The sequence below is a fragment of the Taudactylus pleione genome, unplaced genomic scaffold (genome assembly GCF_031769625.1).
Source record: "Taudactylus pleione unplaced genomic scaffold, aTauple2 ptg000186l, whole genome shotgun sequence".
Lineage (NCBI taxonomy): Eukaryota > Metazoa > Chordata > Amphibia > Anura > Myobatrachidae > Taudactylus > Taudactylus pleione.
This window is the reverse complement of record NW_028284588.1, coordinates 12,315,458-12,342,936: the sequence shown is the minus strand read 5'-3', so window position 1 is coordinate 12,342,936 and position 27,479 is coordinate 12,315,458. Positions and strand designations below refer to the sequence as shown.

At 44.2% G+C, this 27,479-nt stretch overlaps 1 protein-coding gene across 4 annotated transcripts in view; it reads left to right on the top strand.

The window, feature by feature from the left end:
• The window catches only part of RPRD1A (regulation of nuclear pre-mRNA domain containing 1A), a 149,607-nt gene that overhangs the window by 59,778 nt on the left and 62,350 nt on the right, over positions 1-27,479 (top strand). For 3 of the 4 annotated variants that reach the window (XM_088476342.1, XM_088476343.1, XM_088476344.1), the window contains exons 4-6: positions 4,105-4,211; positions 13,219-13,345; positions 13,436-13,611. In XM_088476342.1, coding sequence (XP_088332468.1) covers positions 4,105-4,211; positions 13,219-13,345; positions 13,436-13,611 — 410 coding nt within the window. Of the gene's footprint in view, positions 1-4,104; positions 4,212-13,218; positions 13,346-13,435; positions 13,612-14,576; positions 14,715-27,479 lie in introns of those variants that run through there. The other variant, XM_088476345.1, reaches the window with a different exon arrangement.

Sequence of the window (27,479 nt, the reverse complement as noted above, 5' to 3'; positions counted from 1 at the left end):
GGACTGTGGGAGGAAACCAGAACATTTAGGAGGAAGTTACATTTATCACAAACATAGTGCCTTGACTATAATCTAAACTAGGGATGTGCAGGCTCAGATTCGTTCAGGTTTTCCCGCCAAATTCGTATTTTACCCGCCAAAAATATGGTCTCAAAAAGAGGCAAAACGTCATCTTTCATGGACAAACATCATTATTCCTGGACGAAAGTGAAAGATGATGTTTGTCCATGAAAAATTACGTTTGCCTCTTTCTGAGACCCGATTTTTTGAGGGGAAAATCGAACTAATTTGAGCCTGCACGTCCCTAATCTAAAGTAGTGCCGCAGTTGTGAGGCATCAATGCTGACAGGGGTGTATCTAGGTATCCAAACGCCCCTGGCAATGCAATAGACTGGTGCCCCCCCCCTTTGCAGTGCCCCCAGTAGTAATCCCCCTGCAGTAATGCCCCCTATGCTGCATTGCCCCCAGTAGCAGTCCCCCCTATACAGTGCCCCCAGTAGTAATCCCCCCTATGCTGCATTGCCCCCAGTAGTAGTCCCCCCTATACAGTGCCCCCAGTAGTGGCCACCCCTATACAGTGCCCCCAGTAGTGGCCACCCCCCCCCCCCCTAAATTTCCCCCAGTAGCGGGCACCCCCATAAAGTGCCCCCACTACCCCCCTTCCCTGCTGTGCAAGGCTTACACACACAAAGAAAAAAAATACAACTTACCTGAAAAAAACACTAAGAAATCACATTTACATAAGTATTCACATCCTTTGCCAAGAAGCTCAAAATTTAGCTCGGGTGCATCCTGTTTCCACTGATCATCCCTGAGATGTTCCTACAGCTTCATTGGAGTCTACCTGTGGTAATTCAGTTGATTGGACATGATTTTGAAAGGCATACACCTGTCTGTATAAGGTCCCACACTTGACAGTGCATGTCAGAGCACAAACCAAGCATGAAGTCCAAGGAATTGTCTGTAGACCTCCGAAACAGGATTGTCTCGAGGCACAAATCTGGGGAAGGGTACAGAAAAATATCTGCTGCTTTGAAGGTCCCAATGAGCACAGTGGCCTCCATCATCCATAAATGGAAGAAGTTCGGAACCACCAGGACTCTTCCTAGAGTTGGCCGGCCGTCTAAACTGAGCGATCAGGGGAGAAGGGCCCTAGTCAGGGAGGTGACCAAGAACCCGGTGATCACTCTGTCGAGCTACAGCATTCCTCTGTGGAGAGAGGAGAACCTTCCAGAAGAACAACCATCTCTGCAGCGATCCACCAATCAGGCCTATATGGTAGAGTGGCCAGACTGAAGCCATTCCTTAGTAAAAAGCACATGGCAGCCCGCCTGAAGTTTGCCAAAATGCACCTGAAGGACTCTCAGACCATAAAAGACAAAGATTGAACTCTATGGCGTGAATGCCAGGCATTATGTTTGGAGGAAACCAGGCACCGCTCATCACCAGGCCAATACCATCCCTACTGTGAAGCATGGTGGTGGCAGCATCATGCTGTGGGGATGTTTTTCAGCGGCAGGAACTGGGAGACTAGTCAGGATAGAAGGAAAGATGAATGCAGCAATGTACAGAGACATCCTGGATGAAAACCTGCTCCAGAGCACTCTTGACCTCAGACTGGTGCGACGGTTCATCTTTCAGCAGGACAATGACCCTAAGCACACAGCCAAGATATCAAAGGAGTGGCTTCAGGACAACTCTGTGAATGTCCCTGAGTGGCCCAGCCAGAGCCCAGACTTGAATCCAATTGAACATCTCTGGAGAGATCTGAAAATGGCTGTGCACCGATGCTTCCCATCAAACATGATGGAGCTTTAGAGGTGCTGCAAAGAGGAATGGACGAAGCTGCCCAAAGATAGGTGTGCCAAGCTTGTGGCATCATATTCAAAAAGACTTGAGGCTATAATTGCTGACAAAGGTGTATTGAGCAAAGGTTGTGAATACTTATGTACATGTGATTTCTTAGGTTTTTTTTTTTTTTTATATAAAATTTGCAAAAAACTTTTAACACATTGTCATTATGGGGTATTGTGTGTAGAATTTTGAGGACCAAAATGAATTTATTCCATTTTGGAATAAGGCTGTAACATAACAAAATGTGGAAAAAGTGAAGCGTTGTGAATACTTTCCGGATGCACTGTATATTTATTTTACATGCAACTCTTTCCTCATATAGTTTTGCAGGTACTCTTCATATCAAGGTGTGTTTTTATTTTAATGATGGTTGTACAAGCTGTTGAATGTATTTATTCAGAAGAGACTGTATGGGCAACATTTTTAGACGCACAAAACAACTTTTATTAACTGTCCTGCTTCCTAGTATTCAATATTTGTTCCATAGTTTTCAGTTTCTTGTCTTCACCTCCCACCTGTGACCTACAGCAGTGGAATCTTTAGTAAACACCTGCATAATTCCAGGAACACTGGCTTGTGTTTACCATTTAGATGTGTGACCATATGTTGAGAGTCCTAACCATTTGCACATTGTGTGGTGTGAAGCCACAGTTGATTCCCTTTTTTGGTACATAACAGAATAATCTCCAGTATTGTTCTATGATACCTATCTTATTCTACCACCTTGTGCAGTATTGGTCAGATGCGCTACCCACGATGGTCCTAATTCTGTTTGAGCCTGTGTGAGTTCCTAGTCATCACCCATTTTAGCACTAATTCCTGCTATGTGGTTTTGGGTTTTATACCTCTGACCTGTATATATTTGTTTAAAATTAAAACAAAGTTAATAGTGTTCACAAACACCTCAGTTAGTAAAATATTTTATTAATATAAACCTTCATACTTAGTGTGTTGTTGTTGAGTGCCCTCGAACCTCATTGATCCAGTATTGAAAAATAAAACTAAAGCTAATTTTTGATACACCCCTCAACAAGCTAGATTTCCAGTTCCCCACTAGATCGGTTATTCGGGTAGGGACCCTAGCACTTGGATGGGACAAATGTAAAGACATTAGGGTAAGTATGTCTTTGCTTCATAGATATAGTGGTCCAGGTTAGGAGCTTTGAAGTAGAGCACTCAGCACTAGGTTGAAGACTCATGTTTTTGTGGGGCTGCCACCAAATCGAGAATGGGGTATGACTATACTAAATCCCTGGCGAAACTCATTTGGATTTGGAAGAGCCCATGTCATATATATGCCAGTGAGCAGACAGTCATTCACAGGCACAATGTGGGATATCTCCTGCTTTATGTGAGCATGCGGGCACTGGTGAACATTGAATGGTGGGGGTTCTGTGGAGTTGGAGGAGCCCACAGCAAAATACAGTTATAGGAAAAGGGGGAGAGGAAATAGGGAAAAATATTATTTAAATTCTAAATCCTTTTTAAGTTGGGATAAGGATGACCATCTGTTGGTTAACCTTCGATGGTACCATTTGGTGTTTAACCACGATGGTATGAAACCATCGACGAGGAACCATCAATGGTTTCACCCACTGATGGTCATGCCTGCTCCCTTACTCACCGGAAGACAATCTGAGGTGGGGACAGGGCTTTACGGGTCACATTGGAGGGCAAAACTAGGCTCTGTGTAACGGCATGAAGTGTTAAAAAAATACATTGCGGGGTCTGTGCCATCAATGGTGAAGAAGCATTAGATCTCTGCCATTGATTGCAAAACCATTAGCCATTGGGGATTAACCGTCGAGGGTTGTTACTCATCGATGGCCAAAGGCCATCCCTATGTTAGTGTCCTACATATTGTAGTTCATTCATTTCATTTCAGCGTTAGTAGTCCTCTTTTTAGTTTTCTACATCTTTTAGTGCTAGGAATACATCACTTTGACTTTCTATTTTCCTGCACATAGTAAGAGGTTTAAACAAATGTTCGTGCTACCTGAACACTGATACAATGTGTGAATTCTATTGTCAGTGTTCGTATAGCTTACCAGGGCTATTGTAATTTAGCGTGCCTGGTAAATGTGGGTAATTAGAGCATTTATAAAGCGTAGCAAAATATGAGAGCCATCCGTGCGCATCTAGCCAAAATTTTATCATGTGATACTTATATTATAATCTGTTATTACAATATTTTATTAGTGTTACTTATTATGATTGTCATTTTATAAACCATTTTATTTTGTTTTTAAGATGGTGAGAAAAAACCCAAAAAGCGGCCATATGAAGAAATAAAGGTAGACAACGATGAAGATGAGGATGATGATTCATCGAAGAGCTCTCCAGAAGAACCTCCACAGGTATCACAACAATTAGTCTTTAACTTGTATGTTACTGTAAGTGTCTCTCCTCAACTAATATATGCAGAATGACAAACAAGACAATCATTCAATATTAGTTATCACTATTGACCAAGAGGACTAAAGTCTACTCCACTGGAAAAAATTAATTCTTCTTCAGGGTCCATAGGGATCCACAGGAATACCATGGGGATATTGTGATTGGAGAGATCCAGGCACCAAACAGTTAAATTCCTCCATATATACCCCACTCCTAGCCACAGGCATTCAGTTGTTTTGTTTGATGTGGCAGGATTAAGATGCACCTTTGTAACAGGGGAATGCCCAGGCAGTCCTAAACTTTTATTTTATGTTTTATTTTATTTCTATGTTTTTGTGTTATCAGTACTAAGCGTCTGAATTAAGACGCATATACTGCGACTCCATCTACCTCCGCCGGGCCGCAGCACCAGTAACAGGGCGGGTGATTTGAGCGGGTCTCAGCTGAGCTTGCTAGCAGTGATGCTGGGACCCGGGCTGCAACCGGATGCACGGAGATGTCCGGTAAAGCGATTCCTCGCTTACGGGGAGCGAGCGTGGCAGTCTTTGCTTCCAGCGTCGGAGATGCACCGGAATCCGCAGCAGTCAGGACCCGGGAGCGACCGCGTCCTCACTGGACCATTGGGGCCTTATTGTCTGATGCCGGGGATCAGCAGCAGATGCAATTCTGCTGCCATGAGGCCAGCATACCCGGCTGATTGATGCAGCTATGGGGAGGTAGGCTCTTCCCCCAGCAGCTCCTCCCCCAACCCAGACGCAGTCCCTACAAACTGTTTCGCGCGTCTGGGTTGCTCCGCCTACCCTCCACTTGTATGAGATGCTCACGGTCCACTATCGGTGCGCTGCTGTAGCTGTTGGTCTCAGGAGGGTTTTGGTCAGTCTCACTGTCTGCCTCTCCCTTGGTTAAAGTATATAGTGCTCTATATATCATACCATTCCTGGTGTTTGTGTAGTTGATTTAGAGTCGATTGTAATTATACTACATATGCATTGTATGTGACTGTTTGCTAGCTGTATTGATACTGTCTGTTATTTCTGTCTGTCAAATATAGCTGTCACTGTTATTTCTCTCCAACTCCTTGGGGTGGAGTTTTTTCTTAGAGTACTTCATATTCATTAAGATTTTGTGAAGGCTGTCACATAACATTGCGTTTATTGCCTTTATTTTGAACATGATAAAGGAAAACAGGAGGGGGAGCCCCCTGTGCTGTTTTCATGTACATTATGTATGACTTTTTTGTCTCCTCAGGACGTAAAGGATGGTTTGTGTGTTGTCTGTTATAAAGAGTCCAGTTTACCTGTACCTGGACAAGAGCCATCTTGGGTATAATCTTTGTCCCAGGTAATGAAGCAGTTTGTGGATCGTATGGCTGCTCCAACACTGCCTACTTGGATGAGGTGTCCACAGCATGCCATGTTATCTTTTTATCAGTCTGCTAAACATATGTATACAGACGCATCATCAGAGGAATCAGATGATGTGCAAGGTTCCTCTCCAGGGTCTAGCTCAGGGGAGGAGGACCATCCGTCCACAGTGGATGTTCCTTCTTTGGTGAGGGAGGTTAAATCAATCCTAGATATTCAGGATTATGAACCAGCTCATAGTAGAAAGGCTCCATTGTTTAATCACCACCGAAAGGTGGTTCCTGTATCTGAACAGCTCATTGAACTTTTGGAAGAGGCATGGGGTAACCCGGACAAACTGTTTTATGTGAATAAAAGAATAACATCGTTGTCTCCTTTCCCAGCTTCTGTATGTACTAAATGAGAAGATATCTCCTGGTGTGGATGCTCATGTGACGTATTTAATTAGAAATGCGACATTGCCTATTCCGTCACCATCTTCTCTGAAGGATTCCGCAGAAGCACGTCTTAAGGCAAAATTTTCATCATTTGGAGCTGTTACTCATCCAGCTATGACTGGAGTCTGGGTAGCCAAAGCTGTTGAAGAATGTATAAGGGCATTGGAAGACTCTCTACCAAATGCTTCCAGAGAACAGATGATGTATATCTCCCATATACGGGAAGCGGCTTCCTATCTGGGAGGACCTGCAGTTGATGCTGGAATTTTAGCTTTCAAGGCATCAGCAGCTTCAATAGTGGCTACAGGGCCCTTTGGTTAATATCCTGGAAAGCTGATACAGGATCAAAGAAGGCCCTGGAAGTCTTACCTTTCTATGGGAAAGTACTTTTTGGAGCAGAGTTAGAGAAAATAATAGCTCCTCCGGCGGCTTCAAAGTCAGCAGGTCTGCCATCTACGACTACAATAAAGTCTAGGCAGGTTTTTTGGTCCTTTCATCCTCAGGGACGAGCAAGGGAACAGTCTTCCTCTAAACCGGCTAGAGTTCGCAGGACTACAAGGCGACCAACTAAGAGGTCTGGGCCAGCTAGACGTCCAACTTCTAAACTGGACGACAAACCTTCGGCCTGATGGGGCGGTCCTTTTTCTGGGGGGTGGGAGGCCTTCTGCTTCAGTTTGTGGATTACTGGCGTCAGACCCAGATGCCTGGGTCCAAGAAGTGGTCTCTCAGGGGTATGCCCTCACTTTCAGGAGGCATCCTCGCCAGAAGTTTTTATGCACAGATCCTCCATCAGATGCAGTCAAGGCTTTGGCCCTTTAGGAAGCTATTCGCTCCCTGCTGCTAGCGGGGGTAATAATTCCAGTTCCTGTGTCACAACAGGGAAGGGGTTATTATTACAAACTATTCTTAGTTCAGAAACCGAATGTGGCTCATCGCCCTATTCTGAATCTAAAAACCCTCAACAGGTTTATCCATGTACCAAAGTTTCGTATGGACACTTTCCGTCATTTATTTTGGCAATGGAGCCTAGGGATTATATGGTTTACCTGGACATTCAGGATGCATATCTGCATGTTCCTATTATGCCATCCCACCAACAATTCTTATGGTTTGCTGTCCTTCATCAACATTGCCAATTTCAGGCACTACCCTTTGGCCTATCTACGGCTCACAGGGTATTTACCAAAATAATGACGTCCTGACGGCCTATCTCAGAATACTACCATATCTGGACGACTGTCTGATATTGGCACAGACTCCAGTGGTTTTACAAAACCATCTTCAATTGACCATAGCCTGCCTGCAAAAGCATGGCTGGATCATCAATTGGAAGAAATCATCGCTTTCTCCAATGCAGCAGATGGTACATCTGGGAGCTCTCCTGGATTCTCGGACTCAAAGGGTGTTTCTGCCAGAGTACAAGATTGCTGTTCTATCATTGCAAATACGCAAGCTGCTACACAAGTTAAGGGTATCCAATCTGTTAGCAATGCAGGTCCTGGGATCAATGGTATCCATCTTCAACATGGTGGGGTCTGCTCCGTTCCATTCCAGGCTTCTGCAGTGTCATCTAATAAGGTCCCAGAGGATCTTACTTACTCCAGAGGTTCGTCACTCCCTCCTGTTGTGGCTAAGAAAGGATCACCTGAACAAAGGGCGCCCATTCTGGATTCCAAATTTGGTGCTTCTCACCATGGACGCCAATCTTTGCGGATGGGGGCCAGTGACAGGTCATCACACCTTTCAGGGAAGATGGACAAATCAAGAAAGTCATCTGCCCATAAACATTCTGGAACTGCGAACAGTATACAAAGCACTTGCCAAGGTACAGGACCTGCTCCAGGACAGGCCGGTTCAAATCCAGTCCGAAAACGCGACTACTATGGCCTACCTCAATCATCAGGGAGGCACGAGAAGTTATGCAGCCATGAAGCAGGTGACAAGGATTCTGATTTGGGCAGAACATCATTTTCCGGCTTTCTCGGCAATATGCATACTGGGAGTATTCAATTGGAAAGCAGACTTCCTAATTCGCCAGCACATACACGCCAGAGAGTGGTCTCTCCATCCGGGACTGTTTCAGCTTCTAGTAAACAAATGGGGTCTATCAGAAGTAGATCTCATGGCATCACGTCACAACCACAAGGTCCCCAGGTACGGGTCCAAGTCCAGAGTACCATCAGCAGTTTTTGTGGATGCACTGGCAGTAAGATGGGACTTGAAGCTGGCGTATCTCTTTCCTCCGATTTACTTCCTCCCAAGGCAGAACCATAATACTGGTGGCATTGGCTTGGCGCAGACGTCACCGGTTAACCGACATACAGAATCTATCCATAGACAGTCCATATACTCTTCCTCTATTGCAGGATCTGCTAACACAGGGTCCCTGCCGGCATCCAGACTTAACTCGTCTGGCTTTGACGGCGTGGCTCTTGAATCTTCCATCTTAAGAGAAAAAAGTTTTTCCAGTTTTGTAATTATGACGATGCTTAGGGCACAAAAGCCTGCTTCTGCCCGCATCTATTACAGGGTTTGGCATTCTTTTGGTCAGTGGTCAGAAAGTATGATCCTAAGGTGTTTAGGATTTCCAGGGTACTGACTTTTCTCCAGGTGTTTTTAGACCGTGGTATCCGCCTGGCCGCTTTGAAAGTGCAGGTCTCTGCACTGTCAGTCTAGTTCCAGAGGAAGATTGCCTCATTACCAGATATTAAAGTTTTTTTCCAGGGAGTTCTGCAAGTTCAGCCTCCTTTTGTTCCACCTGTAGCACTGTGGGATTTGTTGTTGGTTCTTAAAGGGCTACAAGCTCCCCCATTTGAACCCCTGGACTCTGTAGATTTTAAATGGTTGACAGCAAAGACACTTTTTCTCCTCGCTATCTCTTCTGCACGCAGAGTCTCTGATTTGGCAGCGCTTTCTTGTCGCTCCCCATTTTTTATTTTTCATCAGGATAAAGCTGTTCTTTGTACAAGGGAGGGTTACCTTCCTAAGGTAGTGTCCCATTTTCATGTGAATGAAGAAATTGTAGTTCCAGCTTTTCAGGCTCCAGATCTTTCTGTAGGTGAAGCCTCCCTGGATGTAGTTCGTGCTCTCCGTACCTATGTGGAGCGTACAAACTCTGTTAGAAAATCAGATGCTCGTTTTGTATTACTGGTTTTCACAAACGAGGATGGCCAGCTAACAAGACTCTGGCGAGATGGCTACGCATGACTATCTCTCAGGTGTACACACAGGCTGATCTCCCTGTCCCAAGCACGGTGACAGCACATTCTACTCGTGGGCATTTAGACATGGTGCCTCTGCTGAACAGTTGTGTAAGGCAGCCACGTGGTCTTCTGTCTACACTTTTTTTTAGGTTCTATGCCTAGATACTTTTGCTTCTCAGGATGCTTCCTTTGGGCGACGAGTTCTCCTTTCTGCTCAAGAGCATCCCCCACCCTAGTGGAACTGCTTTAGGACATCTCCGTGGTATTCCTATGGACCCTGAAGAAGAAAATTAGAGTTATGGTAGACTTACTTAGATAACTCCTTTTCTTTGAGTTCCATAGGACGCACCTGGCTGCATGGGTAATTTTTTCTTTCGGTCACAGATTCCCTCATCTTGTGTAACAGTGTTTCTGGTGTACGATTGCTCTTTCCTTCTCCTGCCTTGAGGCTTGTTAGCAAAACTGCATGCTTGTGGCTATGGGTGGGGTATATATGGAGGAGGATCCGAGGCATCCTGGGAGCTGAAGCTTTAACGGTTTGGTGCCTGGATCTCTCCAACCACAATATCCCCATGGTATCCCTGTGGACCCTATGGACCTCGAAGAAAAGGAGTTATCTAGGTTAGTCTACCATTTTTTTTTTTCTTTTTAGATAGTTGCTTATTTGCTATTAATTGTTAGTTATATACTCTATTAGCTATACTGTATTAGAAAATAGCTCTTCTCTTTCTATTTACAATTTATTACTTTTTTTCCTGAAAACACATGGACTGCAGGCAAATATTATATTTGGCCAGTTATGTCATTCTATTGATATCAATGATGTTTCAGAAGTCAAACATGCAAGGCTGCATACCTACTGGCATTTGAGAATGCTAATGTAAGCACATATCAAAGTAAAAATTTAATTAATATTAATTTAATTCTGTTTTATTAGTGGCTTAGAGATGGTCATTTAATTGAAATGTGGAAAACACACAGAGGGCCTGATTCAGATTTGGGAATAGAGTAAGAAACAGCAAGTAACTGCATCTTGGTAAATCCATGCTGCACTGCATGTGGGGCAGATGTAAAATGTGCAGAGAAGGTGTGTCCAACCTGAAATCTAAATTGCAGTGTAAAAATAAAGCTGTCCAGCATTTGTGGGCTACATGGAAGCACAGACAGTATTTGTAAAATGTACATATTTGCACCCCTTGCATTGCAACATGGTTTGTGCAGTTACTTGCTATATCTTACTCAATTCCAAAATCTGAATCATGCCCAGAATAAGGAACAATTCGCATATTGAAAAACACTAATCAAATGCAGTTAAAAGAGCAAATGTTTATGAATTCATTTAAAATAATTTTTTGTGCTACGTCAGTAAGAACTATAATATAAAATTGTTTATGAAATATATATAAAAATGGCTTGGTTGATAGAAAGTGAAAAAACAACTTGTCTTATTATTACAAATAAAACCTGTACCATATAATATATAAATATACACTTTGAAAATAAAATAAAATTAATTCTCTCATGCAATAAATTACAACACCACGTGATTGTCCAAATTACATACTTATTCAAAGATCGTAGATAATAATCCAATTGTGCACAATTTAACTGTTAATCTGGATAAGTATCCAGCAATGGATGAATATTACTCACTTAGAAGATGGAGTCTATACAGTCTATTAGCAAAATGTCTCACAGTGTGGTAGCAGCTGACAGTTATTGCAGGCTTAAAACATGGCATCCAAAAGGAAGCATGTAGCTAAATGCTATCGGACTGTACAGACTCCAGGTTCTAAGCGCGTACTATTCATCCCATTGCTGGATACTTATCCGGGTTAACAGTTCCTGTAAATTGTGCACAATTGGAATACTATATTAGGTCCAAAGGATGGAACTTTATTGAAAATCTACTATCTTTGCTTATGTAGACAATAGAGTCCAGATATAAAGAACAAATTTGGGCACTCACCATTCAGTAGAAAAATCATTTAATTACTCACAAGTCATTTCACAAAATCGACGTTTCGATCCTAAGAGGACCTTTGTCAAGACCAAATTGCCACCGTACAGCTACCATCCAGTAGATCCCTGACCTGACTTGAAAAAATTAGGATTTGGGAGTAATCTAAAGCTCCAACTGTCACTTTTTTCTGACATTCTCAATTAGGACAACATTTCTGCAGTAGTCTATGGGGGATTTTTGGGAAGGCAAAACTCAGGGTAGGGGTGGAATTTAGACTTGGGGTTTGTTTTATTAGGTAGCTATTGTGCCAGGGTACGTGCTTTTGGGGTTCAGGTAAATTAGAAAGTTACAGTTTTTAAACTATTACCTCAAGAATGTGCCATTGTAGAGATAGAACTTTTCAATTGCCTCCAGCAGGTGTAATAACTCTGGCTTCACTTGGGTGCAGCAAGATGGCCGTCGTTTGCGGGCGGTAGTGGGGGCCAGGTCCGGGGGGAAGAAGCTGGCTTTAGCTGCAGCGGGAGCCGGCTGTAAGGGGCTGGAGGGGTAGCGGGCATCAGCTGCGGCTAGAACCCGGGGACAGTAGCGGGCTTTAGCAGCAGCGGTGCGGTCGGCAGTGGTGCAGGCGCTAGGACCCGAGGGAGGTAGCAGCACACAGAATGCAGGCTCGGATCTGGTAGATCCATGATACCTGCTTCTGTGTTTAATTTTAAAAAAAAAATGGCATGGCCCTGCCACCCAGAAAACAACCAGCCCTGGGCTTGGAGCCCCAGCTTTGGTTGTGCTAAATACAGGGGACAAACTACGTAGGAGTCCCCCATATTAAGTACAACCAGCACCAGGCTTTTCAGAACCTGTCCTGGTTGCCAAAATACGGAGACAAATGACGTAGGGTTCCCCCTTATTTAGCGCAACCAGCACAGGGCTCTGAGCCGGTCCTGGTTCTGGAAATACAGGGGGAAAAATGCATAGGGCCCCCCTGTATTTCCCAGAACCAGCAACTGACTCCGTCTAGCGGGGGGGGGGGTGATGCCACAGCCAGGGGAGCCCTTTCACCGGGCCCCCCAGCCGCAGCATCACCCCTGACCGCTAGACAGGCCAGGGATCCCTGGGGAGTTGGGGACCCCACCAATAAAGGGGACCCCCTCCTCGGTGCACCTGAGGCCCAGGCTGATAGCCCGGGGCTATCCCCAGCACCCCTGGGCGGTGGGTGCCGGGTTGATTTATTTAAAGTGTGGTGCATATGAAAATATAAATATTGGGTTTTGCTGTGGAACTACAGTTCCCAGCAAGCCTCCACTGCATGCCAGTACTTGGAGAACCACAAGTATCAGCATGCAGGGCATTAAAGGCTTGCTGGTACTTTTTAGTTCCACAGCAAAAGCAATATTAAAATTTTTTTTATATAATAATATAATTTTTTTTAAAACATACATGCACACACTATCTCACATACTCACCTAGTATCCCTGAAGCCATTCTGTCCTCTTCTCCAGTATACAATCCAATAGATTACCTGTAAAAAAAAATGTCATACTTGCCTCCTCCTGTTCCCCGTATTTTGGCAACCAGGACAGGTTCTGAAAAGCCTGGTGCTGGTTGTGCTTAACTCCATGTTAGCAGCTGCAATAGCAATTGTGTCCTCTACTGAATCAGGCCTTCAGTTTAGACCCCACAAAAATCTTATGTTTTACATTTATTTACCCCTTTTGTTTTATGTACAATACTTGACTCAGTTTTAAATTGTTTACTTTTAACACTTTCTCTATGTATTGCCTATTATGAGAAACAGTTCTCTGCAAAACCACTAATTAGCAGATATAGAAATTATGCAAAATATAATTGAAAATAATCATCCTATGTCTGCTATTTAGTGTTCTAATGTTTAAAGCCAATTCATTTGGTAGACCAAGAAATGCTGTTTAATTTCTTTCTGCATCAAAGATGTTTATCTCTTGGGTTTACATCCATTGCTGAATGTCCTCCCCTCTTTCTCCTAGACAACAGATCTCATACATGCACTGCAGGAGCTGGAGAATGCAGCTTCTGGAGATGCAGCTGTTCGTCAGAGGATAGGCTCTTTACCAGTTGAAGTACAAGATGTGTCACTTCTGGAAAAGATTACTGGTATTTGGTGTTTGTTGTACATAGATAAATCTGTGGAATGCAAATAGTTGTGACTTACTGGATTGATTTTTTCCCCCTTTTTGTCTCTAGATAAAGCTTCTGGTGATCATCTTTCAAAGATGGTTGATGATGCTTGCATGCTGCTTGCTGATTACAATGGAAGACTAGCAGCAGAGATAGATGATCGCAAACAGCTTACCCGAATGCTTTCGGACTTCTTGCGATGTCAAAAGGAGGTCCTTGATGAAAAGGAACAGCAGCTGGAAGTGCGTAAAGTTTTTAGAATTCATTTATGTATTTTTTTTTTTACGGGTAACATGCTTTGCTTGCTAGATTTTGGCTAGACTAGCTCCCAAACTTGAGATGTTTAGATATGAACCATGAAGGCAAAATACATTGTGATAAACTGAAGTGTTACCTCCCTATTGAAGCTCCTCCAGGGTTCTGATGAAATCTGATACCGTCCATAAACAATGACTTCAGTCATTTCACTTTCTGTGATATCACTGGTCCTGCCCGTGTGCATGAGCCAGACAACCCACACAGTCCGTTTCTGCATGGCAAGTCCCCCAAGCTGTCAATCACCCTATATCTTCTATGCTATAAATGGTATGCAGTCGGGATGCCGACGGTCTAAATGCCGACCGTCGGCATCCAGACTGTCTAATCCCGACGCTTGTCGTTAGACCAAAACCGCGAGCCCGACACCCGGTTTACTAATCGAAGGTAAGCCGGGCGCGTACAGCCGTGCGGGGTGGAGGGTTAGGGGCGCGGGGGGGGGGGGTTTGGGGTGGGTAGGACTGGGCAGCCCTCCGGGAGGTTAGGGTTAGGCTAGGGGATGGGGGGGTTAGGGTTAGGTACCCCCCCCGGAGACATGGGTTAGGCTGCGGGGAAGGAGGGGTTCAGTTTAGGCACTTGGGGGGAGGTTGGGATTAGGCACCCCTAAGAGAGGGTTAGGGGGGGGAGGTTAGATTAGTAAATAGAAAAAATACTTACGTGTCGTGATCTTCACTGCCGGTCCTCCGCTATCGGGATTTGAACCGCGCCCATTACGTTATAAATGCACGTCCCTCTTCACATTGCAACATACTGTAGAGAAGTAATTAACGTATTTTGATATATTATCAAATAGTGGCTTAAAATAAGCTGACATTTCACTGATACACAGGAAATTCTAAATTCAAGATTAATAATGAACCTTTTACCTATGTTCTATATTTGTTATTTGCAGTTGGTCTTTTAAATCCCCTCTCCCCTCATGCCTATACAGTACCTTGGAGAGAAGGAACCACTACTACCTAATCAGTCAACTGGGATGAGGCAGCACATGGCATCTGTTTAGATTGGCCACAGTTTGTTTAATCCAGTGCCACATATATTATAAACAATTGGTAGAAAATGTAAATTTGTTTAGTCGCATGGGTTGCATTTTAATATATGAACATTTAGGAAATTTTAAGGAAACAATATTTCATATACAGATATGTCCTTATACATCTAGCCTCATTGCACGTTAAACAGCCCTTCTAGTCGTGCTATGCCGTGGCGTGACTCTGTAGTGCCAAGCGTCTTTTCATGAATTTTTACCTTAAAATGTGTCTTATTCGCACAGCAATGCGAATAGATAGCACTAGCAGCTTCTGCTGATTAAAATAATATGCGGCATGCCTATATCCTGTGAGCGACTGCAGGTATATCTGCATGTAAAATGCGGCTGTATCACTATAACGTAGCATTTCTTTTTCGGGGTCCATGGGGTCCACAGTGAATACGTTGGTGTATGAATCCCGGTCACCAAACAGTTAAACAAACGAGCTCTCTGCTCCCAGGATGCACTGGGTCCCTCCTTCATATACCCCGCCTTCGGCCCGGGTAGCCAGTTATTTCCTGTTTGGTGGAGCAGTCCCGCAGACAAGTAATAAAAAAAATATATATATATTAAAAGAGAGAGTTTTACTCTCCATTGGAGCTGGTGGTCTGCGCTGTACTGGAAGAAGCCTCGCGTCTGACGGGAGACACACCGGCCACCTGCTACAACTACCCCCTCCGGCGCCGCAACGTTGCTAGTATTTTCGGCAGGAGCTCTGAGCCCTGGACTGCATCCGGGACAAGGGGATGACAGGTAAGAGTGGTCTCGGTGGCCGCTGACGCTGAGGCCACGCGGCGGTCCGGCCTCCGGCGCTGGAGACTGGCCAGAGGTAAGCTGCAGTCGGGAGAACATAACAGCTTGTCTCCTACACTAGACCGCTAGGATATGACGCAGCGCCTGACAAGCCGGGGTTTTTTTCTTAGTCGGCAGCCATGTCAGTTTACCGGGCAGGTCCAAGCAGCATAGGGGAGGCTCGCTTTCCCCTGCGGCCCCTTCCCCGATCCACACACTGGTTTAGCTACATGCTCAGAGCGATTGTGGGTTGCTCCTACCAGCTTCCCCTATATGAGTCAGCCAGAGACCACTCTCAGGTGCTCTCAGTTGCTGCACACTCAGGAGGCTGGATCAGTCTCCCTGTATACCTCCGCTACTGCTGGATCAGGTTATACAGAGCTCTCTATCCTACTAAGCCTAGGGCTGTTCGTAGTGACAAGAGCTTAAAATTGCATACGCTCACAAGGTGTATTTTATGCATTGCCTGTGATTTGAATTGCTGTGTGTGGTACTGCCTTTTATACCTGAATAACTGTCAGCTTGTAACCTATCACTGCTGTTTTCGCCCTATAAACCTCTGCTACAGGTATGTGGGTATTTGGGGTGAAACAAAATCACGTGTGTACTCAGAATTTGTAATTATTATGTCTAAAGAGTCTGAAAGACAGGTGGCAAAAGCCCATGTGCTTTTGTAAGCAGGCAAACCTCCCAGCTTCTGGACAGGAACTCCCTTGGGTTTCCTTTTCCCAGATTATGGACCAAAATGCCTCTGTTTAGTGGCCAGGGTACAGAGCTCAATGTCCTACTAAGCTGGTGTGCTTTTTGTAGTTGATTAAGAGCCTATGGCAAATATATTGCTTAAATGCTTTAAGTTTGCTGAGTTATGCTGCCTTTGTTTCCTGAAAGATTGCCAGTATAAAGGTACTTCACATTTACTAGATATGTGTGAAGGTGAGCACATTACATTGTTACCTTTGTAAAGGAAGTGCTCCAATTTGCCCCCAGCTGCAGGCTATAGGGGCTAAATTGTAATTCACATGTACTGGTGAGAGCTTTGCCCATCCCCCCTCTCTCCTAATTAGGAAGACTCAGCTGCAGTTGAGTACTGATGTGGGGGGGGGGGAGGGAAATTGGCCTATCCCTGATTATGCCTTATTACTAGGAAAGTGTATAACACTGGAATCCTAGCAACTTTTGTTGATTGTGATTCAGTACCTATTTGAGGCAAAAATGTACAGGTAGATCTTGCCAAACTGATTGTTTAGGCAGGGATTTTATGTGACTTATGCTACTATTGAAAGTGTTACTTTTTTCTTCCTAAAACCCCTAAACTGAGGTGTTAGGGGTTAGAGAGTGCTTCACATATTTCTGTGAAAGTGATCACTTGGCAGTTTTAACCCTACACTTGTGGGTTACTTGCAAATGTTTTCAGGAGGCTTGGTTCATCTCCCTGTATACCTCTCCTTGGATGGCCAGGTTGTACAGAGCTTGATGTCCTACTTAGCCTTGGGGCTGTTAGTAGTTGACTAAAAACGTATTGCATATGTGTATATATGGGAATATATGTAAAAGGGGAGAACCTCCCTTTATATGAGTCAGCCAGAGACCACTCTCGGATGCTTGTGGTGGCTATTTGCTCATGAGATGGGGGTGGTCCTATCTGCCTCCCCTGCGGTGATCAGGTCATACAGAGCCGGCTCTGTCGTGCGCATGCGCTCTGGGCCACCATCAACCCGGTTGTGAGCGATCAGCGCTTGCGACCGGGTCTGAATCAGGCCCAGTATTCAGGAGCGCTTGTTCAAGCTCAGGAAATGCTAAAGGGGCAGGCCGATCTATGTACAATCTAACAATGCTACCGCAGTAGATTGCCTCATCCATCAGGGAGGCAGAGGGAGCCAGGCTACTATGGTGGAAGTGGCAGACATTCTGTTTGGGCAGAATGTCATTTTCCAGCGAGATCGGCTGTGTTCATACCAGGAGTCCTCAATTTGGAAGTGGACTTCCTAAGCCAGCAGGATATACGCGCCAGAGAGTGTGGGCAGAGTTTGTGGACGCTCTGGCAGTAGGGTGGAACTTCAGACTGGCATATTGGTGTCACCCATTGTCCCTTCCAAGGGTTAACAGGAGAGTGCAACAATAATACTGATAGCCCCTGCTTGGCCCAGACACTGTTGGTTCACCAACCTTCAGAGGCTCTCCATAGACACTCCGTGGCCTCCTCTGCTAAGGTCGGACCTGTTAATACAGGGTCCCTTCCTGTATCCAGACCTTCCTCTTCTATCTTGGACGGCATGGTTCTTCAGACCTCCGTCTTAAAGGGAAAGGATTGCTGTAATTCAGAGGACAAGAAACCTACCTCTGGCTGCATTTATTACAAAACTTGGCACTCATATGTTCAGCGGGGTGAACTGAGAAAATGTGACCCTAGGGTGGTTAGGGTCTCTTGAGTGTGTTATTTTCGTCAGACTGGTTTAGACCGGGGTCTCCATCTGGCCATCCTGAGAGTTCAGGCTCCTGCACTTTCGGTTGGTTTAGCGAAGGATCGCCCATGACCTAATGTTAGAACATTTTTTTCAGGGTGTTCCGAGGGTCAGCCTCCCTTTGACCCCCCGATAGCCTGTGGGGTCTGACATTGGTTTTCAGGCTCCTTTATTTGAACTCCCGGAATCAGTAGACCTAACGTGGTTGACAGCGAAGACAGTTTTTCCTGGCTATCGCTTCGGCCGTAGGGTCTCTGATCTGGCAGCACTTTCCTTCCGCTTCCCCGTTTAATAATTCATCGGGATAGAGCGGTACTTCATACTAGGGCGGGATACCTTCCAAAAGGGGTATCCTGATTCCATATAAATGAATAAATTGTGGTCCCAGCTTTCAGACTACAAGCCTCTCGGTAGGTGAGGCTTCCATTGGATATTCATGTGGATTGCACCAACAGCATGAGGAAGTCGGATTCCCTTTCTGTACTGTATGGCTGTCATAAGCGTGGATGGCCAGCCGATAAGCAGACGCTGGACAGATGGATTCGTATGACAATTTCTCAGGCATACACACAGGCTTGTCTGGTGGTGCCGGATTCAGTAAGGTACATCCACACGGTCAGTGGGACCTTTGTGGGTGGCTTGCTGGGGCGCCTCTGCTGAACACCCTAACGCACCTGTGGTTTTGGGTATCTCTCTAATTTCCTTTCTCTATGAGAGACTGGTCTAGAGAGCATTGATTCTTCTTTCTTGTCTTTTTTTTTTTTTCTTCGCCTGCTTGAGCTTGGTAACGAACTGGCTACCTGGGGCCGGAGGCAGGGTATATGAACGAGGGACCCGGTGCATCCTGGGAGCAGAGAGCTTGTTTGTTTAACTGTTTGGTGACCGGGATTCATACCCCAACGTATTCGCTGTGGACCCTATGGACCTCGAAGAAAAAGAGTTAACGTAGGTATGTTATACCATAACTCTTATTTTCGCATGCAGATACACCCGCAGTCGCACACAGAATATAGGCATGCTGCATATCATTTTAATCGGCAGAAGCTCGCCGTGCTACCTATAATCACTGTGCGAATAAGATGCATTTGAAGGTAAACAGTCACATGAAAAGATGCTCGGCACTACCAAGTTGCACGGAGCTCCCGCGTTATGTGCAGCGCGACTTGTAGCGCACGGAGAATAGATGTATCTGGACACTTCTGTATGTGAGTGTACCACTACTATACACCTAAATTGTAGGGGAATACTTTGCTGAATACAATTAGTACTGTGAAATGCAAATGTTTTATATACTAGTTATTGCATAGATGAAGCAACAATATGTAGTTAAGTGGAATGCCTATAATAAATTGTGGAGGAAGTTTAATAAGACACATTGGGCCTTATGTAATAGCCTGAAAGCTGCAGGCACAGCTGTAAATCCAGTAAGTTAGACCGTACTTTTAAAGAGGCAATAATTTAAAAAACAATGGCAGGTTCGTTTCTCATTTTTATTATTGCTTCTTTAAAAATACAAGCCAATACGCTGGAATCGCGCCTGTGCTTGTATCTTGCAGGCTATTATATAAGGCCCATCATAACTCCACAAATGTGATCCAAAGTTGCTTTATGGGTGTTGCAAATATTGATAAGGAAAGATCTATGCTACTTAAATTTTCATAAATAGCGTGGCATTTTGTTTACATGGTTTTATTTGTGGGGTCACTTTACAGATCATGGTTTATGTCAATTTGTCTAACTTCAAACATTATTGCTTTTTTCAGTACATTTGCTTTTATATTTCTTATATGAATATTTACTTTATATAGATCTATTCAAATATACAACGGGTAAAATAAGTATTGAACACATCAACATATTTCTCAGTAAATATATTTGTAATGGGGCTATTGTAATAAAATTTTCCCCAAATGTCAGCAACAACCCATACAACCCATACAATCCACACAGGCAAAGGAATCAAACCATAGATGTCCATAAATTAAGTTATGTGTAATAATGTGAAATGACGCAGGGAAAAAAGTATTGAACACGCTTACTGAAATGTATTTAATACTTTATACAAAAGCCTTCGTTGATAATGACCGCTTCAAGACGCCTCCTGTATGGAGAAACTAGTCGCATGCATTGCTCAGGTGTGATTTTGGCCCATTCTTACACACAAACAGTCTTCAAATCTTGAAGGTTCCGTGGGCCTCTGCTATTAACGCTGATCTTTAGTTCTTTCCATGGATTTTCAATTGAATTTAAGTCAGGTGATTGGCTGAGCCATTCTAGCTGCTTTATTTTCTTTCTCTGAAACCAATTGAGAGTGTCCTTGACTGTGTGTTTGGGATCATTGTCTTGCTGAAATGTCTACCCTTGTTTCATCTTCAGCATCCTGGTAGGTGGCAGCAGATTTTTATCAAGAATGTCTTGGTACATTTTTCCATTCATCCTTCCTTCAATTATATGAAGTATGCGAGTACCGTATGCTGTAAAACAGCCCCACACCATGATGTTCCCACCTCCAAACTTCACTGTTGGTGTTTTTGGGGTGATGTGCAGTGCTATATCTCCTCCAAACATGGTTTGTATTATGGCATCCAAAGAGTTTAATTTTGGTCTCATCTGACCAGAATATGGGCCTGATTCAGAGCCGGACGCTATTTGCGCTCGCTCGTCCAGAAAAAGGGGCTGGCTATTTAAATTGAGCGCTCGCTCTTTGCGGTCTGTTGACGCCTCTATGTCTGAACGAGCGAACGAAACATGCGGACGTTTTTTTGTAAAAAACGCCCCCTGGCCGCTCGCATCATACGTCATCTCCGCTATTTATTAGATTAATCGAGTACATCGAAAGGCGAATGAACTGCTCGCTATTCTTGTGGTTGCATTTTCCTACCGCAATCATGCGAGCAGTTCTGGCTAAAAGACACCCAACTGACGTGGTCGATGACGCTGCTTTGTTAATTATGCACACCCTTAAAACGCCCGTTTTGACCGTTTGGCACGCCTGCGTTCGGATCTCCACTCCCCGTTTTCAAGCACCTTCCCCTGTTACCACCCACAAACGCCTCATCCTGTCACTCAAATTAGCAAGCACTCGCTATTTTGCGAGCACACGATTTTCGACCGCACTGATTGGTTCGCGCATGCTTACTAAAACCCATACGCATGCACAGATGTGCGAACATCGCTCGGAGCGAACGAGCGGACGCTTACGAGCGGCTCTGAATCAGGCCCTATATTCATCCAGTATTTCACAGGCTTGTCCAAATGTTGTGCAGTAAACTTTAAACGAGCTTCAACATGCTTTTTCTTCAGCAATGGAGTCTTGCATTTTGAGCGTGCATACATGCCATGCCGGTTGAGTTCATTACTTATTGTTTTCTTTGAAACAATTGTACCTGCTACTTCCAGGTCTTTCTGAAGGTCTCCACAAGTGGTCCTTGGCTCTTGGACAACTCTTCTGATAATTCTTTTCACTCATCTGTCAGAAATCTTGCGAGGAGCACCTGGTCGTGGCCAGTTTATGGTGAAAATGATGTTCTTTCCACTTCCGTATTATGATCCCAACAGTGCTCACTGTAACATTCAGAAGTTTAGAAATCCTTCTGTAACCAATGCCATCAGTGTGTTTAGCAACAATTAAGGGGCCTATCCACTAGCAGATCTTTCTGAAAGACAAAAGATTTATCTTTTGAAAATTCCTGGGGCTGCTGTGACAGATATCTGTACATGACAGATTTTTGCAAACGACAAATGATATTGCATGACATTATTCTGGGACAGGATTTTTTTTCATTAAAAAAATCGTTCGTGGGGGGGCGTGGCCACGGCAGCAATAGTGTAGGACACAGGGACTCTGAGCTCTCCGGCTGATAATCCTGCTTAACCCTCCTGAGACCCCTATATCAACGTTACTACCCTGCTGTCTCTCACATACCTTGCCAGGAACCTGCTGACTTGGTTGGAGCTGTGTGGAGTGAGGAGAGTGGCTCTTGAGGGCCTCCATTGCATTCCCTGGGCCTGCCTATCTGTGATTCCAGAGCTGCACCCAGGCCTCTCCTCTCCTGTTGGCTTCTGTATTATGCAGCCTGTCTGTGCCTGACAAGGGGGCTTTGCTGGGAGCTTCTGGTCTGCTTCTCCTGCCTGGCTTGTGTTTAGAGTCAGGGTCAGGGAGGTTATCTCTGAGTCTGATACTGACGGAGTTCTGCCAGACATCACTATTTCTCCCTGCTCTGTGTGGATAACTGTCAGCTCTGCAACTGTGGGACTCAGCAACACTTCTTTCCTTGTAAGTGATTTCTAAGTTTGGAGGAATCTCTGCCTGTTGCTGCTGCTGTGTCACTACCTGTGCATTTATATACTATAACTAGTCTCCTACATTATTCTCCTACATTATATTAATACTATGGGGAAAACAGGTCATGCTGCTGCTGCTGCAAAACTGGAACGCTTTGCCCGTTCCTCTACTCCTGTGCCCCCAGTGTGTTGTGATCCCCAGGGTACATCCAAGTCTGTGACCCCACCTCCCCCTGCTGCATCTGGGTCAGATTCATCACCAGAAGTTACGCTGCAACAAGTGCTGGAAGCAGTTACCTCCTGCGAGACTAAATTGGCAGATAAGATTGAGAAAGTTCAATCCGATATATCTTCTCTTCATCAAGGTCTCCAGCAGGTCCGCGAAAGAGTCGGGGAGGCAGAAACACGTCTATCTAATCTGGAAGATTCCCAGACCCCACTACGGGCTCAAGTGGCCTCCCTGACATCCCAAATGTCCGCAATGCAGCATAAAATTTCCGATATGGAGGGCAGACTGCGCCGCAATAACGTGCGGTTCGTTGGTCTCCCGGAAAGAGAGGAGGGGTCTTCACCTGAAACATTCCTTGAGAAGTGGTTGGGGGGGATACATATGGCAGAGACTCATTTACTAACCAATTTGCTGTGGAGAGAGCGCATCGGATCCCTACCCGTCCCCTGCCGCCTGGCGCTCCACCGCGCACATTTATAGCCAAATTTCTTCATTACCAGGACCGTGATACTGTGCTTCGATTGGCTCGAGTTAAAGGGCCACTGGAACGCAACGGTGCAAAAATTTCTATGTTTCCTGATTTCGCAATGGATGTCCAAAAAGACAGAGCTAAATTCCTTCCAATAAAACGTCGTCTCCGGGATTTAAATCTTCAGTGCGCTATGATTTTTCCATCTAAGCTGCGAGTGGTTGCGGATGGAGAGTCAAAATTTTTCTCTACACCACGGGAGGCTGCGGCATGACTGGACCGGAGATCTCCTGGGAACAGGCAAATGGCACCGGAATGACTGTACTGATTGCATTTGCTGATTATATTTGTTTATGGCCAGAAATTTGCTAGTGTCATTACGACATTAAATAGGCCTTTTTCTGATATTCCAATATTTATATTTCTATAATAATATTTATGTTGTGATATTGGTTGGATATTGTTCTATGTCCCGCTCCCCTTACTGGGTATATATATATTTTTTTCCTGGTAGGGTTTTTCTTTTTCTTTTGTTGTTTATGTTGATATTTCGGTCAAAATATGGCCGGAGAGTTCCGTTGCATTGGTGGTTATTTTTATTCCAGTACCTTTTACGCCTATAAGGATCGAGTAGTTGTATCCTGTGGGTTTTAGTGTAGTTTAGTTTAGTTTTGGGTTTAAGTATGCCTAAGTTTGGGTGGGTACACAGGGTGGGGGGTGGTTTTGGATGGGTTGTCCAGTCTTTTTTCTTACAAATGTTTATTTTTATTTTTTCTGTACCACACTATTTTTAAGGTAACTTCAATTATGCTTTATAGTTCAATGTATTACAATGGTGAAACTTTTAACATGGAATGTCCGGGGGGTTAATGATCGTTTAAAGCGCTCTTTGGTCTTTAAAATGATTAAGCAATATGGGCCTGATATTTCTTGTCTAATGGAGACGCATTTGGTTGGGAGTAAGGTACTAGCTCTAAAAAGACCATGGGTGGGATGGGCTTATCACTCCTCGCATACTTCATCATCCAGGGGTGTCTCCATTCTTATTAATAAATCTGTCCCTTTTTCTTTTACTGCGGTCCAAACTGACCCTTATGGCAGATATGTGTTTCTGGATTGTGTACTGTATTCTAAGCCCATTTTATTGTTAGCAGTGTACATCCCCCCTCCTTTTTCATATGACGTTTTAAAAAAAGCTGCTGAATTTGTGGCCCGTTCTCCAGATACGCCAGTGCTCTGTTTGGGAGACTTCAATAATATAATGGACCAGTCTATGGATAAGTGGCGTGAGTCTTCAAGTTCTCTTTCTAAAGGTGGTGAGGGCTTTGCTAAGTTTGTAACTGACTTGGGATGGGTTGATGCGTGGCGAGTTAAACACCCTGGAGTACAACAATTCTCCTGTTTTTCCTCCACGCATCACTCTTTCTCTAGATTGGATTTGGCCCTGGTGTCCCCATCTATTGTACCTAATATAACTAACATTGAATATAAAGCCAGAGGAATCTCAGATCACTCCCCACTTCTAGTAGAATTGAATATGTGTAGTCCTAGAGGTCTCCGTTTATGGAAACTACACCCCTCTTGGCTTCTTCAAATGGGTGCAGGTTCGGAGCTGGAAGTTATGTGGGATGGCTATTTCACTGACAATGTGGGATCTGCCTCTGTAGCTAATGTTTGGGACGCCTTCAAGGCCTATTTACGTGGGTCTCTGATCAAAAGGGTAGCAGAATTAAAAACCTTTTATAGGGAAAAAGAACGTGTTTTGGAGATGGCCTGTAGAAATCCTGAGTTGGATTACTTGGGGGACAGGTTGGAATCTTCACGTTTAAAATGGTTGACTGCACAGACAGAGTGGACTGATCATTTGACAGAATGAACCGTAGACTGTTATTTCGTTCTCATTTATATTATATGCAGGCTGACAGAACTGGTAGTTTTTTGGCACACTTGGTTCAAGCTGATCGTCCTTCTGCTGTTGTCTCGGAACTAATTGGGCCTGAGGGTTCTATGGTCACATCTACACAAGATATTGCAGAGGTTTTTAGTTTATTTTATAAAAACTTATATCAAACACAGTTGACTGAGGACGTGAATGCTTTGTCATTATATGTTGCTTCTGCTAGGCTTTCAAAATTGTCATCCGAGGCTCGGGCGTATTTAGATGCCCCGTTGACCTTGGAGGAGGTAGATGCTGTGATTAGTTCCTTTCCCGGTAACAAGGCACCCGGATCTGATGGGATTCCCATAGAGATATATAAAAAACATGCTCGTATCTTTGTTCCAAGACTTTTAGATCTGTTTAATGGGCTCTATGAAGATAATTTGTTCTCTCCATCTATGTCTGAAGCCATAATTGTTGTGCTCCCTAAACCCGGGAAGGACCCTAGATACCCTGATTCCTATAGGCCAATTTCTCTAATTCCCACAGATGCCAAAATTTTGGCTAAGATCCTTTCTATTCGTCTAAACACTGTTATTACTTCGATTGTTCACCCAGACCAATCAGGATTTATGCCAGGCAAGTCGACGTCGGAGAACATTAGAAGGCTGCACACTCACTTACAGGCCTCCCATGGCGAAGAATCGTCCTCTGTTATTGTGTCATTAGATGCTGCAAAAGCATTTGACTCTGTGGAGTGGCCCTTTCTGTGGGAGGTCATGTTATGTTTTGGGTTTGGGCCAGTGTTCTTGAAATGGGTAAAGCTTATGTATGCGAACCCTACTGCCAGGGTGTCAGTGAATGGGTTTATCTCCCCATCCTTCCCCCTGTCTCGGGGCACAAGACAGGGTTGCCCCTTGTCCCCAACCCTGTTTGCATTGGCTATTGAGCCGTTAGCCTGTATTATACGTTCTCACCATGATATTATAGGTCTACAATTGGGTAATAGAATGGACAAAGTTTCCTTATATGCAGATTTATTACTTTTTTTGTCTGACTATGTAACAGCTATGCCTGTGGTTCTTCAAGTCATAGAATTTGGTATTTTTTCTGGTCTTAAGATAAACTGGGACAAATCATCTATCCTTCCTCTTAGGGGGTTGTATCCGACTGTTCCCATTGTCACTCTCCCTCTCTGTTGGGTAAATAAATTTAAATATTTAGGTATCTGGATAACTAATTCCCCAAAGGACTATATAGTATTGAATGTTGAGCCCCTGTTTGTCTACTTAAAGGGCAAACTTCAGTCCTGGCGCCGGCTCCCTCTTACCGTTACTGGTAGAATTAACTTAATAAAGATGGTGGTGCAGCCAAAATTTGTGTACGTTTTGCAGCATTCTCCTGTTTTTATTACAGATACATTGTTTAGGCGTTTGAATAGTCTTCTTTCTTCATTGGTCTGGGTGAATCGTCGACCACGTATTCAATTGGCAGCTCTGACCCGATCTAGGTCTGGGGGAGGTTTGGCTCTTCCAAATTTTAAATTTTATTATTATGCGGCGCAGATGGCACATATACGGTTATGGCTTCAAGATGACTCCCCTAATGCCCTGCACGTTTTGTTGGTTTCTCAGATTTTCCCTAACTTTACACCATTGCAGGCCTTGCTTGCGGGTAGAATTATACAGAAAGGCCCTCCCCTGTTGATGCAAGATATTAAGATATGGAAATTGGTATCTAGTATTCTACAGTTTACGGGATTAGATCCAGACACTTCTCTATGTAGTTATCGTATATTACCTGAACTGGCCCATTTACAGCTTGAGGTGACATGGGGTTCTAACGGTGTAACTACATTGGGTCATTTATATGACACTTCAATTCTTAAATCATTTGCACAACTCCAAGAAGCTCATCATCTCCCTCAATCATATTTCTATAGATATTTACAATTACGGCATGCTCTCTCGGCTCAATTTTCAGATGGCCCTCCTCTAATTCAAATATCCCCATTGAAGTCATTCCTTTTATCTTTAGGTCCCCGGAAGACGCTTTCTTACTTATACTCCTATATATTGTCTTCTTATCATAAGGATAGTTTACCACATCTTAGATCAAAGTGGGAGAGAGATATTGGCCTTATAAGTGATGCGGAATGGGATAATGCTCTAGAAGCTCCTCGTATTTCCACAACTTCTATAAGATTTCAACAGATTCAACTGTTTATTTTACACCGTACCTATTTAACTCCTGTTCGTTTGCTGAGATTTGGGGGGAGAGCATCTGACATATGCCCTAAGTGTAAAATTAGTAGCGGTACTTTCTGGCACCTTCTATGGGATTGTCCGGTGGTTAGCACTTTTTGGAATAAGGTTCTGAGAGTTTTGTCCAATACAGGTATTGCTCCCACTTTAGCTACGCCATTGACGTGCTGTTTAGGCTCTATGGACGATGAGGTAGTGGACAGATATCTTAAACAATACATTGTCAATATGTGTACACTAGCTAAGGTATGTGTGGCTCGGTCGTGGATGGCTCCTACAGGACCAGATTATAATGCTTGGCTGTCCTTGGTCCGTACCACTGTTGAACATGAAAAACATGTGTTTATTTGTCGCAAAGCTGAGAAGAAGTATGAACGTATCTGGAG